The 13,546-nt window shown below is 43.3% G+C and overlaps 1 protein-coding gene across 1 annotated transcript; it reads left to right on the forward strand.

The window, feature by feature from the left end:
• Positions 1 to 4,527: 4,527 nt before the first annotated feature.
• Positions 4,528 to 6,174, forward strand: c4h11orf91 (chromosome 4 C11orf91 homolog). The gene is made up of 2 exons (XM_031901398.1): positions 4,528 to 4,921; positions 5,925 to 6,174. Exons 1-2 carry the CDS (start codon positions 4,597 to 4,599, stop codon positions 6,047 to 6,049), a joined length of 450 nt encoding a protein of 149 aa, XP_031757258.1. The 5' UTR covers positions 4,528 to 4,596; the 3' UTR covers positions 6,050 to 6,174.
• The last annotated feature ends 7,372 nt before the right edge of the window (positions 6,175 to 13,546 follow it).

Raw genomic sequence — 13,546 nt, forward strand, 5'->3', positions numbered from 1 at the left:
CCAGGCTTTCATGTTTACTCATGTGAAATTAACCGGCTTAGACACATCAGGCTCCTCGCTCGGTATTTACGTTATTCTTTCCACTGATCCCAAGAGCAAATTCATACCCAGCGCTGTATTCCTGTATCAGTATCTGTACAGCCACTCGGTGTGCTATGGCAATTCTATTCCGCGAGCAATAGTGACCCCTGCTGATCATAGTGCATTATTACTTTATAATGTCATATTTTATATATCATGAGAGGCGTATTTTCTGTTCAGGGTCCCATCATTCTGCCCAGTGTCGGACTGGCCCCCAGGATACCAGGAAAACTCCCGGTGGGCCCAGGTGTCAGTGGGCCCTCCTGCTCCTCAACATTTGGCCTGTTTCATGTTCATTCCCTACTTCTGAATATGAGGAGAGATAGATGGAAGAATAGATGCTAGCATGGGAATAAAAGAGACTAGGAGAATAAAGAGGTTGAGTGAGAAAAGGAGGAGAAATAGTTTGGAGAGTGGGTCTATGGTCTAAGGTTTTCTCAGGGGTGTAACTAGGGGTGCCACCTAGGTGTTACTTTCCCAGCTTAGACAGTAACATTGCTGCTAAGGCTGGGGCAGATATTACAAATGTACCACTGTATTTGCAGTTATACCTGTAATTACCTGGGGTTCCGCCCCCAATCCCTGAGCTACTGCCTGGCCGCCAAGCCCTTCCTTTTAAACCCTCCCTACCTTCTCTGGAAAGGCTTTCATTTCCCCAATCCGCCCCATAGTATGGGGACACTGGGGGAGGACCAGCCATTCTTTAGGGGGCCCTGGGCTGGATAGCAATGTTTTTGGGGGTCCCTGCCCTGGCACCAATGCAAAACGTAACACCTGGCTACCAATGGTTTAGGGGTCCCTGGCTACCAATGTCTGTGTGTCCTTTGTACTGATTGGAGGGGTCACTAGGGGAGGGGCCATTGGGGGGCAGGGGCACACATCTGGGGGTACACATCTGGGGGTGACACAGGCAGATGCATTTGCATACTTTAAGCATTGGTACTAAAAGGTGTCTCCTCACAGTCCGTCTCTATGTCCTGCTCCAGCCGCCGAGGGGAATCCGGAGTCGCCATGTTGGTGACTGGAAAGGACAACTAACATTATTGGCAATTAATCCCATTATTGATACATCTCATTGTCTGCTCGATCTCCTTGGCAACTGGTCTCTAAGCAGACTTGTCTTTGCAGCAAGGATCAGTGCTCCCCCAAATCCTGGTGGCCATCATCTAATTAGTCATTTGTACAGGTAGGATTGTCACCGGCCTAGCAGGTCAAATACCAGCCAGGGCCGTGCCAGTATTACAAATGTACCGGCAATGTAGCTGCCAGTTAATTTGTAATAACTTGTCCTCTTCCCCTGCTATAAATGCCAACTGAGAGTCCTGCAGAAACAGCCTGCATGTCACCAACATACTATACACACCAGCTGAGAATCCAGAAGGAACAGCCTGTATTTCTCTAACATACTTTGCACACCAGCTGAAAATCCAGAAGGAACAGCCTGTATTTCTCTAACATACTATACACACCAGCTGAGAATCCAGCAGGAACAGCCTGTATTTCTCTAACATACTATACACACCAGCTGAGAATCCAGCAGGAACAGCCTGTATTTCTCTAACATACTATACACCCAGCGTCACAAGGGCCCCATGTCCCTGGTATAATTATTAATGAGATGTGTATAACTGATACATAGGGGCCTGTGAGGTTTTCAGAGAGGTTATAGATAATGATGAGCGAATCTTTTCTTTTTTGCTTCGGGAAAAATTTCCGAAATGCGGCTACTGTGCGACTTTTGTTACTTTTTGGCACACAACTTTTTTGCCGTGATCCCCGACACAACCGCAACTTTTTTGACGCGGCAGCAACTTTTTTGTGCCTCGCCTGCGACTTTTTTAATGTGACTTTTGGTGACGCAACCACAAATTTTTTTCAAGCAACTGCGACTTTTTTTTTCATGCAACCGCAACTTTTTTCTCACTTGGCATATTTTTTCTCTGCACATTTTTGAAAAAATACACCAATGGCGAAATGCAGAATCTCACTGTGAATCCTCATTTGCTGAAACATTTGCTCATCACTAGTTATAGAGACACATGGCCACTAGGTGTCTCACTCCCACTATCCTGACAGCCCAGTGATGTTTTGGGGGGCGCAGTTTTGGAAGTGAGGGGCGGTCAGGGGCTATGATGGCTGATCGCCATGTCATTTACTTCAGAGTCCTGTCCAAATTTTCTGAACTAGTAAAACCAAAGAGGTGGCAGCTCTACCCGGTACCTACCACCACCTTCCCACAATTCCCGCAGCAGCCAACGCCAATATGCAAAGCAGACTCCTGTTATATTATCAAGGGTGAAAGCATGCTGGGAGCTGCAGTCCAGCAACAGCAGGGATGTATTCTTGTAGCAACACTTCCCAGCAAAACATATCTTCAGGCCTAATACAAGAGGGCTTCCATCAATGACCCCCTGTGCTGAGTTTGCACCCAGGTCTCCTTGTTCCTATGATCTTCCCTGATGGGGTTAAACATTACATTTGTGCTTTGCCTCCTTTCATGAGAAACTCACTGCATTGTAGTATACTGGGAAAGCACTAGATGGCGCAATTGCGCAAGAAAATATTTAATTTTTCTGCAAATAGAGATGGAGAGGAACGAAAGGGATAAGTTGTTGGGGGATTGGATGTGAGTCACCTGTAAATAACAGGTAACCTAGAATATGGGTGGTGGATTGACTCCCTTCCCTGATTTATCCATGTCTGGGGGAAATAAAGACAAAACCATTACCCCTATACCCACCCAACACTTTCCCTTTTCTGAGAATTCTCTACTGTTGGCAAAAATAAATGACTCAGGGGCATTCTGGCCCTTAGCACCAACCCTGAGGCAAGTGTATAGGATGCCACCCCTCGCCCCTCTATGCTTGGGTTTTTTAGCATTGGAGCGGGCCCATTGCAGAGGCAGAGAGGCAATAGTGACTGACAAAGCTGGTAACTTCAGGGATGCTGCCACCTGAGAAGAATATCTCAACGCGCTTCATGCCCATTTTGGACCTGCATTGTCCCGATGAATACATCCCAGGATGTGTCTGTGCCGGGGGGGGGCAGAGAGAATGGCAGCCCCAGGATGTTATTAATTGGAACAGACAGTGGACGGTTCTGGTCCACTCGCTGAGCTCACGTGTCCTCCGGTGAAAGGATAAAAACGCCACTGTGTTCCCTTCTCTCATCAGCCCCCTCGCAATATTGCCCTTCAGCGGTGAGACCGTTACTGGCATCAGAAGGATTTGGAATTAGGCCCTGATCAACTAAATGAGTTTAACTCTATACATACCCTATGATTCCCCAGGAAAAACTCCCATGCTTGTAACCACAGGCTGTGAGATTTGGCATGGCAGTTCTAGTATCAGAGTGGGGGTGCCACAGAGCCTTTATTTATCCCTCCATTTCTTAAACTTAGATTTTTCTTCTTCTTTTATTGTCTTCTTTTACTGTCCACTGAATTCCCAGGTCTCCTACCTTCATACACCCTTTAAAATCCATGTTTTACTTCCTCCTGTTGCTTCCCCTCATTACGTTATCCTTCACCCTCTCTTGAATTTTCTTGAATGTTGGCTCTCCTCACTCCTTTCTTACTCCCCCCCCCCATATAATTGCACTTCTCTCCCACAACCCTTCTTAATTCCCACCTCCCCACTTTAGGCCTAGCTTTCCTTCCCTTATTGCCCCCATTCTCATTGCATCTTCACTCATTTTAAATGATTGCTTTCCTCCCTACTTTACCCCCGGCCCCATTAAAGTCTGGCACTGTTCCCCTTTAAAGGAGAACTAAAGCTCCACAAACAATTAGGCTAGATGTTTTGGGCTTCTGTACCACCCCCAGGCAACCACAGCCCTTTAGCAGTGAAGATCTGCGCCTCCAGAGGTAGCTTAGTGGCTCAGAGCCCACTGAGCATGTGCAGTGCCACTGACACACAAAAGAAGGTCTAAGAAGATCCAAGATGGGAAGCTGCTGTGGACAACTGGATCATTTCAGTCTAAGGCTGCTGAACCACTGGGCTGGTACAGTCAGTTCAGTTTATAAAATACAGCATTTCCATTGATTATTAGGATTTATTTCAAATCCCTATTCTACAAGGACTTCCCTCTCCCCCCCCCCCCCCTCCTTCTTACATATTTATAGCCTTGTATAGCAGGGCATACTATATAAAGAGAAGGTTAGTAATAGTAGGAAACGTTTATTATAGGCTTATGAGAGAATTCTGTACAAAGCTTATAATCACTTTGCAGTCAGCTGTCTGTGGGGAAGCAGAATGCATCTATATTTACAAACCTTGACCTGGAATAAACCATTGGTTTGGTCCATTTCCAATCACCCTATACCTGGGTTGTTTAGCTGTTAATTAGGGACCTCAATAATAATAACCCCATTTAGTCCCCTCTCCTCCCTATGGCAGCCCAGCCCATGCATGTCATGTGGCCCCAGTGCGGTTAGGGAATAACTGCGTCAGGTTAACTGTCTGCGCCAGAGGCTCTGCAGGTCGCTATAGAGTGTGCATCAGCGCATCAGGAAAGATGAGCCAAAAACCTCTGGACTTTTTCCCCTCCCTGTATGATAAAAGTTCCTCCACCCCCTCGGAGGACATATTTAGCACCTGGAAAAAAATCTGGGCGGCTTTGAAAGAGGGGTCTCGGTGCATGAAGGAGGCTGAGCTCAGCCCCCCGTGGCCCTCAGGTTTAGCCAAAATCAGTTATGACCCCTTAACGTTTTTTTCCAGCACCCAGTGCAGAGGGGCGACCCCCAATTATATAGATTTAGGTGACATAAGTGACCTTCAGTTTCAGATGAAGGAGGAAGAACTATTAAAGATTATTGGAGAGGAACCTGGCCCAGAGAACTGTAAGTAGCAGATTTGATTGGTTGAATTTTCTACCAATCCTCATTCGTGCTTAGTTCAAGAAAGTAAAGAAAAGATTTCATGACATGAAGTCCATTGGTCAGTCATTTCAAGAACTGACCAATTAGAAAGGGTTAGGCAATAAGTGATGATTAATTTATATGGGGAGCAGAATTTATAAAAGGTATTATGATGATTAATAAAGGGGCACAGGGGACAGGCTGGTTCAGAGGATGAGATTGCGTCTGCATATAAAGTATATTGTCTATAGAGTTACTAGTAAGGGTCTTGGGATTCCAAATAGGCCCTGGCATTCCCAGTACACAGAGGCCTAAACAGCCCCCCACCAGCCCAATAAATAGTGACTGTCTGTGGCATCTTACAGCCCCCCTGGCATTCCCAGTACCCAGAGGCACAAACAGCTCCCCAGCAGCCCAATAAATAGTGACTGTCTATGGTACCTTACAGCAGCCCCTCTGGCATTTGCCTGAACCCACAGATTGCCAGTCTGGGCCTGGGTCCTGCATTCCAAGTACCCAGAGGTCCAAACTACCCCCCAGCAGCCCAATAAATAGTGACTGTCTGTGGCACCTTACAGCCCCCCTGGCATTCCCAGTACCCAGAGGCACAAACAGCCCCCCCCCCCAGCCCAATAAATAGTGACTGTCTATGACATCTTACAGCAGCCCCTCTGGCATTTGCCAGAACCCACAGATTGCCAGTCTGGGCCTTAAATTGGGTTTCCATGTTTTGCCAAGTGCTTATCCAATCTGATTGCAGCGGTTTCGTAGCCAAGGGACCCGGAAACAAATGCCGTTTGTGTATATAGAAAGCAATCTCACTTGTTAAAAGGGCTTTCTGACTCCCTGGCAGTGGGAATAGCCGGCCGGGCACCCTGTGGGGGATTGGGTTATGCTCCTTGTTAGGCAAAGCTGGTGTAATTGCTCAATTATATCCTCCATTTCTCTGCTGACCCAGCACAACCTGTACTTTCTTCTCTTACAGATGAGCCATTAGAGGCTATAGGAGATAAGACGGGGCCCAAGACAAACTCCGGTCAGGGTGCCAAGGATCCCACAGCCCCTTCCCAGGCCGAGTCACTCCTGGAATCTGATTCCGAATTCAGCTAAAAGATAAACCCACAGGCAATTCATTATAAGCAATATGAGAGACTACTTCCAGCATCTGCAACACTACAGCAACTGAAGCAAGCAAATGACAGCATATATTACTAATAAATGGGGTTTAATCAATATTTTTGGTCTTCTGTACATTTTATTTCTTTTCTCTGTCAGCAATTGGTTTGAGCTGTCCTGCAGTGGTGCCATGTGGGGCCCTCCTATACATTTTAATGGCTGCCAACCTCAAGGCCAAATCTGGGCTTAGGTGTACTGTATGTAATGGGGTCATCATGGTTGGCATTCTCCCATCTTTAGACAGGCCTTAACCCAATTGTTCCTAACTGGCACACTATTGCCTCCAGGGTCCTACCACAGACACTAAGCTCCTTTTTGGGGCCACAGTTGCCGTTAGTTTTCCCCCCATACCCCCTGTACTTACCTCTGAGTGAGTACTGTATATTCATTGGAGGCAAAAGGGAAGAAAAAATATTCATAAACAGGGTAGTTTCCCTTTGAAATGCTACCTTTAAAGGAGAACTAAAGCCTAACTAAAGAAGTAAGCTAGAAATGTTTTACATTATGTTTTGGGCTTCTGTACCAGCCCAAGGCCCCCACTGACCTTTAGCAGGGAAGATCTGCTCCTCTGAAGGTGCCCCAGTAGCCCCCCATCTTCTTTTCTGCTGATTCCCAGCTGTCACTCACAATATACTGTATATATAGAATATAAATGTCACAATATACTGTATATATAGAATATAAATGTCACAATATACTGTATATATAGAATATAAATGTCACAATATACTGTATATATAGAATATAAATGTCACAATATACTGTATATATAGAATATAAATGTAACAATATACTGTATATATAGAATATAAATGTCACAATATACTGTATATATAGAATTTAAATGTCACAATATAAGGCTGATTAGTAAATAAAACAGATTATCACTACATGGCAGCTCTGAAACCAGTGCAGTTAGCATCCCAATTGAATAATCAGCCCTTGAGCATCAGCTTATATGACAGGCCAACCTCATTTTCTTCTTGATAATTTGCTACGACCCCTAAGCTTACCTTCTCAAATGCTGCCCAGAGCCCACTGAGCATGTGTAGTGCCACTGACACTTCTAACAGAAGGATCATTGGATCATTACTACTCAAGAGATGCTGAACATTTAGGTGGGTTCAATAAGTTCAGTATATAAAATATGGCATTTCTAGCCTTATTCATCTTTAGGGCTTAGTTCCCCTTTAATTCTAGGCCCCCAGGTGCTTATTGTACAAGGAAATCATATTCTTCAGATGTCTATTTATCTCTGACATTCCTGTCGCATGAATAAAGAGAAAGCCCTAATGCCGAGCACAAACAGAAAAGGATAAGTATCTCATTACACCTTTGCAACATTGGGGTTTGGATTCCTAATAAGTCAAATTCCTGCTGTGTAGAAGGGCTCTGCCTTCAGCTGCACTGGCACAATCTGAGCCTTAATAAAGGGGCTGCTGAGTGAAATCACTTTTATTCCTTACTAATGTTCCCTGGGGTTTCATATAAACGAGGCTGCTTCCAAAACCAGGGACTGAAAAACACTGGAACCCAAATCACCTCCAATACCCTCAGCGACAGGCCGTTCCTTTCATTCAAATAGAACTTCTAATAATTATCATGAGTTTTATGGTATAGTTTTTATTTCTAAATTATACTGTATACACAGCAAATAATTCACTCTGCCATTTAAACTTTTATTCTTGAACCAACAAATGTATTTTTAGCTGTAATATTGGTGTGTAGCCGCCATCTCAGTGCATTGTGCCTCAGTCTGAGCTTTCAGCCAGCGCTACACATTAGAACTGCTTTCAGCTAACCTATTGTTTCTCCTACTCCCATGTAACTGGAGGAGTCCCAAGCCGGACTTTATTACACTTAAGGTAGGAGATCCAAATTATAGAAAGACCGCTTATCCGGAATACCCTTAGTCCTGAGCATTCTGGATAATGGGTCCTATATCTGTATTTCCTGGTATTTCTGCCCCTGAACAAATATTTATTTAACCCCATTCTCTTCAATTAAAGTTTCCCACAAGATCAAAATGACAGCAAAGTACAAATTTCCGTTTGAGCCAGCACACCGCTGTTCCTGCCCGATACACATAATTAGCTTCCTCTGCTTAAACATTTCTATATTACATATACTGTATATATAGATGTTTGAGTGATTTTTTTTTATGTGTGTAGCTTCTGCCCACAGGTTCTGTATTGTGGCTGTTGCTAGGCAACACCTAATGGAGGCACGAGAGAAAGCGAGTGATTTATGTATCCCATGTTTTGCATGCGTGTTGGTAACAATTCCTTGCTGTAATGACTCAGTGGAACATAATTGCCCCACAAGTGTTCTATTGTGTATTTACATCCTGACATCAAGCCAGAATGACAAATTAACAAGTTAATTACCCAGTTTATAAGGCTGCAAACTGTGCTGTGGAACTAACAGGGGTCTTTGAAGCCAATTCAGCCATTTTGCACAAGGGGATCGGGGGGATCTGACCTCGACACTCGCTGTATGGCAGCTTACACACAGGGTATTAATTAGTCATAATCAGTTAACATTGTACAATATTAATTAATTGTATACAAAGCCAGCAATACCAGCATATAGGAACGCCCTCGCGTTTGCCTATAATAGACTGTAAGCTTGCAGGAACCATTGGGCAGGTTTGGGTAGAAAGGCCACAGCTTGATTTAAGACCAAATATTCTATAAATAACAACTACTGTATAATCATGTACATAAGCTGCAAAAGACCCCAAAACCCCCAGAAATGTATTCAATCTTTACATAGTAACATAGTAAGTTAGGTTGAAAAAAGACATACGTCCATCACGTTCAACAAATGATAACCTGACAAATTTAGTAAAATGGGAGTGGTATTGGGGGGGTGTGGTCACAAAAAAGGGCGTGGTGAAACATTTTTTGCTGCGTTATGCACAACATTTTCGTCCCTCTTTGCATTTTTCATGTCGGGAGGTATGGACCTCTGACTTCACCTCAGACCCCCTTTCTTTTTTTTTTGGCTACTGCCTAGGTAGGGTTGCCACTTTTCTGAATTACTTTATCCGGCCTGCAGGAGAGGGGCTTCTTGATGATATCACAGGGGCAGAGGGGGCTGTGATGTCATGGAGAAAGAAATGGGTGGGTGTATGACATCAGGGGCCAGTGTCGGACTGGCCCACAGGATACCAGGAAAACTTCCGGTGGGCCCAGGTGTGAGTGGGCCCTTCTGCTCCTGATCATTTGGCTGTTTCGTGGTCAATCCATATTTCTGAATGGGAACAAAGAGGAGAAATAGATGGAAGAATAGATAGTGGCATTAAAGAGACAAGGAGAATATAGAGGTTTGGCGAGGAAAGCAGGAAAAATAGTTGGTGGGTCCTTGGTCCTTGGTCTTAGGCAGGGGTCCCCAACCTTTCTTACTCGTGAGCCACAGTCAAAAGTATAAAGACTTGGAGAGCAACACAAGCACCATAAAAGTTCATGGAGGAGCCAAATAAGAGCTGTGATTGGCTATTAGGCAGCCTCTATGCACCCTATCAGCTTACAGGGGCTTTATCTTGTTTTTTTCAACCAAAACTTGCCCCCAAGTCAGGAATTCAAAAATAACTCCCTAGTTTGGGGGCACTGAGAGCAACATCCAAGGGGTCGGGGAGCAACATGTTGCCCTGAGCCACTGGTTGGAGATCACTGGCCTAAGGTTTTCTGGTGGGCCCCTAGGGTCCCAGTCCGACACTGTCAGGGGCAGGGAAATAGGCATTGGCAAAGGAGAAAGCAGACCCTGTTGTTGCCTACCCCCCCTGGACTGCGGGGTCTGCCTCCTCTATTGTTACGCTATTGGTATAGGTACAGTTTTTATTGTTGGTCCTACTGCTGTATAAATGTATTTTTTATTTATTAATACCAAGAACAAACATGGAGACCGACACTCATCATAAAAAAAAAAGTTTATTATATTAAAAATGCTATGTACAATCCGTGTCCTCACATTCATTGCATTGTGCAGAGTTGCTCTCGTATTGCAGAATCCGTATTGGCCCATTCCCTACACACGGCGCTAGTGCCGCTCCCGAAACGGTAGCCAATCTCCTTCCCACACCAAGATTACCATGTACAAAGTCAGGGATTGGTTAACATGAAGCACATAAAGCATGATTTGATTGGTTTACAAGATTGGTTCAGAATTTCTTTAAAGAAAAAAAAAATACATTATGATATGCAGATAAGCAACTTTGCAATATACATCAATTAAAAAATAGGCAGCCATGATTTTTAATGTAATAATATGGTTTGGAACAGTTCCCTAAGCCCCGCCCCCTGTTCCCCTGCTGATCTGGCTGACTACTTTGAGACTCAAATAAAATGAAACAGTAGTTGCCTGTCCTCAGCCTGCATCCTCCCAATCCCACAATTCCCTGCACACGTGATGTCAATAAGGAAAGGAACATCACAGTGCAATGCATTGTGGGTTATGTAGTTCCTGCATGCTGTCTGTAAGCTGTGGAGAAGTTGTTACAATTTGTAACATCAATGTTTTAGTCCCTCCTCCCCTGCCAGGATTTCAAATGATGCAGAAAGAGAAGAACTGTTTAGCAGCTGGATTTCCGCATATAAAAATGGTATTTATTGATATTAAACAGATTACAGGGATAGGTATATTAGGGGTTTCTGTGTTGTATGGGGTTCGGAAATGTTGGTTTGGAAGCCTGAGTTCCCCTTTAATAGCATAAATAGAAGCATGGCAAGTTACGCACCACGGCATTCTCCATGTGTATATATATATATGGCGCAGTTTGGCTTTTCAGTGTGGAAAAAACACCCATTTTTTGGCAAAGCAAAACAGGACATTTTTTTGCATTTTCAAAACCCGCATCTTGGGAAGTTTTAGGCAGCAAGATTTGTATTTTTTTACCATTTGTTCAGACAGTTAGGGTGCCTGGGGAGGCTCTTGGGTGTGGCCATGTATGCACAGGGATTTATTTCCCCCGTGGGTCCCCATTTTACTTGTTGGGATAATTTACAACCACAAGTGCAGTTGTGGTCCCACAGATTTCCCCGCAGTCAGTTGTAAAAACCCCATTGTGCCAAAATGTGCTCCTTCCACTTTCGTAGACTTGCGCTTAGTGCGGTCAGTCCTTCCTGGCTTCTGTTCCTATTGGCACCAAGGAACCCTGGAGCTACTGCCACCTCTGGACCAAGTAGTATCTCCAGGAACAGCCTTAATGGGTGTAGTACACCTGCGACTAAAAATAGGGCATGCGCATCGCTTTCATGGCGAGTGAATTGCGTCAACTGGCCTCATTTGCGCCCCCTGGTGTGCACAACGTCACTGGAATTCTGAGGGGAAACAATGCATTATGGGAAAAAAACATGGTGATTGCGTCAACTTTTGTTGTTAATGACCCCTGTTGTTATGGCCCAATGACCAAGCGACTAATAATTGGGGCCCCCTGCACACTTAGTAGCGTGGGGCCCCATAATTACTGATAGAAGCCCCGCGCGGCCCAGTAACCAGGGCATAATCTGCCATAATTGAGGGCATATCCTGTACAGGTATAGGACCCGTTATCCAGAATGCTCGGGACCTGGGGTTTTCCAGATAAGGGGTCTTTCTGTAATTCGGATCTCCTACCTTAAGTCTGCTAAAGGATTATTTAAACCATAATTAAACCAAATAGAATTGTTTTGGCTCCAATAAGGGGTAATTATATCTTAGTTGGGATCAAGTACAGGTACTGTTTTATTATTACAGAGAAAAGGGAATCATTTAACCATTAAATAAACCCAATAGGGCTGTTCTGCCCCCAATAAGGGGTAATTATATCTTAGTTGGGATCAAGTACAGGTACTGTTTTATTATTACAGAGAAAAGGGAATCATTTAACCATTAAATAAACCCAATAGGGCTGTTCTGCCCCCAATAAGGGGTAATTATATCTTAGTTGGGATCAAGTACAGGTACTGTTTTATTATTACAGAGAAAAGGGAATCATTTAACCATGAAATAAACCCAATAGGGCTGTTCTGCCCCAATTAAGGGTAATTATATCTTAGTTGGGATCAAGTACAGGTACTGTTTTATTATTACAGAGAAAAGGGAATCATTTAACCATTAAATAAACCCAATAGGGCTGTTCTGCCCCCAATAAGGGGTAATTATATCTTAGTTGGGATCAAGTACAGGTACTGTTTTATTATTACAGAGAAAAGGGAATCATTTAACCATGAAATAAACCCAATAGGGCTGTTCTGCCCCCAATAAGGGGTAATTATATCTTAGTTGGGATCAAGTACAGGTACTGTTTTATTATTACAGAGAAAAGGGAATCATTTAACCATTAAATAAACCCAATAGGGCTGTTCTGCCCCCAATAAGGGGTAATTATATCTTAGTTGGGATCAAGTACAGGTACTGATTTATTATTACAGAGAAAAGGGAATCATTTAACCATTAAATAAACCCAATAGGGCTGTTCTGCCCCCAATAAGGGGTAATTATATCTTAGTTGGGATCAAGTACAGGTACTGTTTTATTATTACAGAGAAAAGGGAATCATTTAACCATGAAATAAACCCAATAGGGCTGTTCTGCCCCAATTAAGGGTAATTATATCTTAGTTGGGATCAAGTACAGGTACTGTTTTATTATTACAGAGAAAAGGGAATCATTTAACCATTAAATAAACCCAATAGGGCTGTTCTGCCCCCAATAAGGGGTAATTATATCTTAGTTGGGATCAAGTACAGGTACTGATTTATTATTACAGAGAAAAGGGAATCATTTAACCATTAAATAAACCCAATAGGGCTGTTCTGCCCCCAATAAGGGGTAATTATATCTTAGTTGGGATCAAGTACAGGTACTGTTTTATTATTACAGAGAAAAGGGAATCATTTAACCATTAAATAAACCCAATAGGGCTGTTCTGCCCCCAATAAGGGGTAATTATATCTTAGTTGGGATCAAGTACAGGTACTGATTTATTATTACAGAGAAAAGGGAATCATTTAACCATGAAATAAACCCAATAGGGCTGTTCTGCCCCCAATAAGGGGTAATTATATCTTAGTTGGGATCAAGTACAGGTACTGTTTTATTATTACAGAGAAAAGGGAAATAATTTTTATAAATTAGAATTATTTGCTTCTAATGGAGTCTATGGGAGATGGCCTTTCTGTAATTCGGAACTTTCTGGATAATAGGTTTCCGGATAAGGGGTCCGATACCTGTACCAAGAAGCCTTTCGGGTCACAGTATTTGTGGGGGTGTTGGAACAAATTATAATTATTATAAATATAATGCTGTTATACCTCACAGCACATGGCTGAGGATGCTGGGAGCTGTAGTTCAGCAAAAGGTATGTTTACCAATATTTACCCTTTACTTAAAAAAAAGCAAATAAATGGAATAACTTGATATTATTAATCATAGTATATATTTTTCTTT

Source organism: Xenopus tropicalis, chromosome 4 (assembly GCF_000004195.4).
Source record: "Xenopus tropicalis strain Nigerian chromosome 4, UCB_Xtro_10.0, whole genome shotgun sequence".
NCBI classification, from domain to species: Eukaryota; Metazoa; Chordata; class Amphibia; order Anura; family Pipidae; genus Xenopus; species Xenopus tropicalis.

Bases quoted from the DNA above. Each gene is read 5' to 3' on its own strand.
- c4h11orf91 (XM_031901398.1), top strand. From the start codon at position 4,597: ATGAGCCAAAAACCTCTGGACTTTTTCCCCTCCCTGTATGATAAAAGT. The intron at 4,922-5,924 runs GTAAGTAGCAGA...CTTCTCTTACAG, and splicing joins GGAACCTGGCCCAGAGAACT to ATGAGCCATTAGAGGCTATA.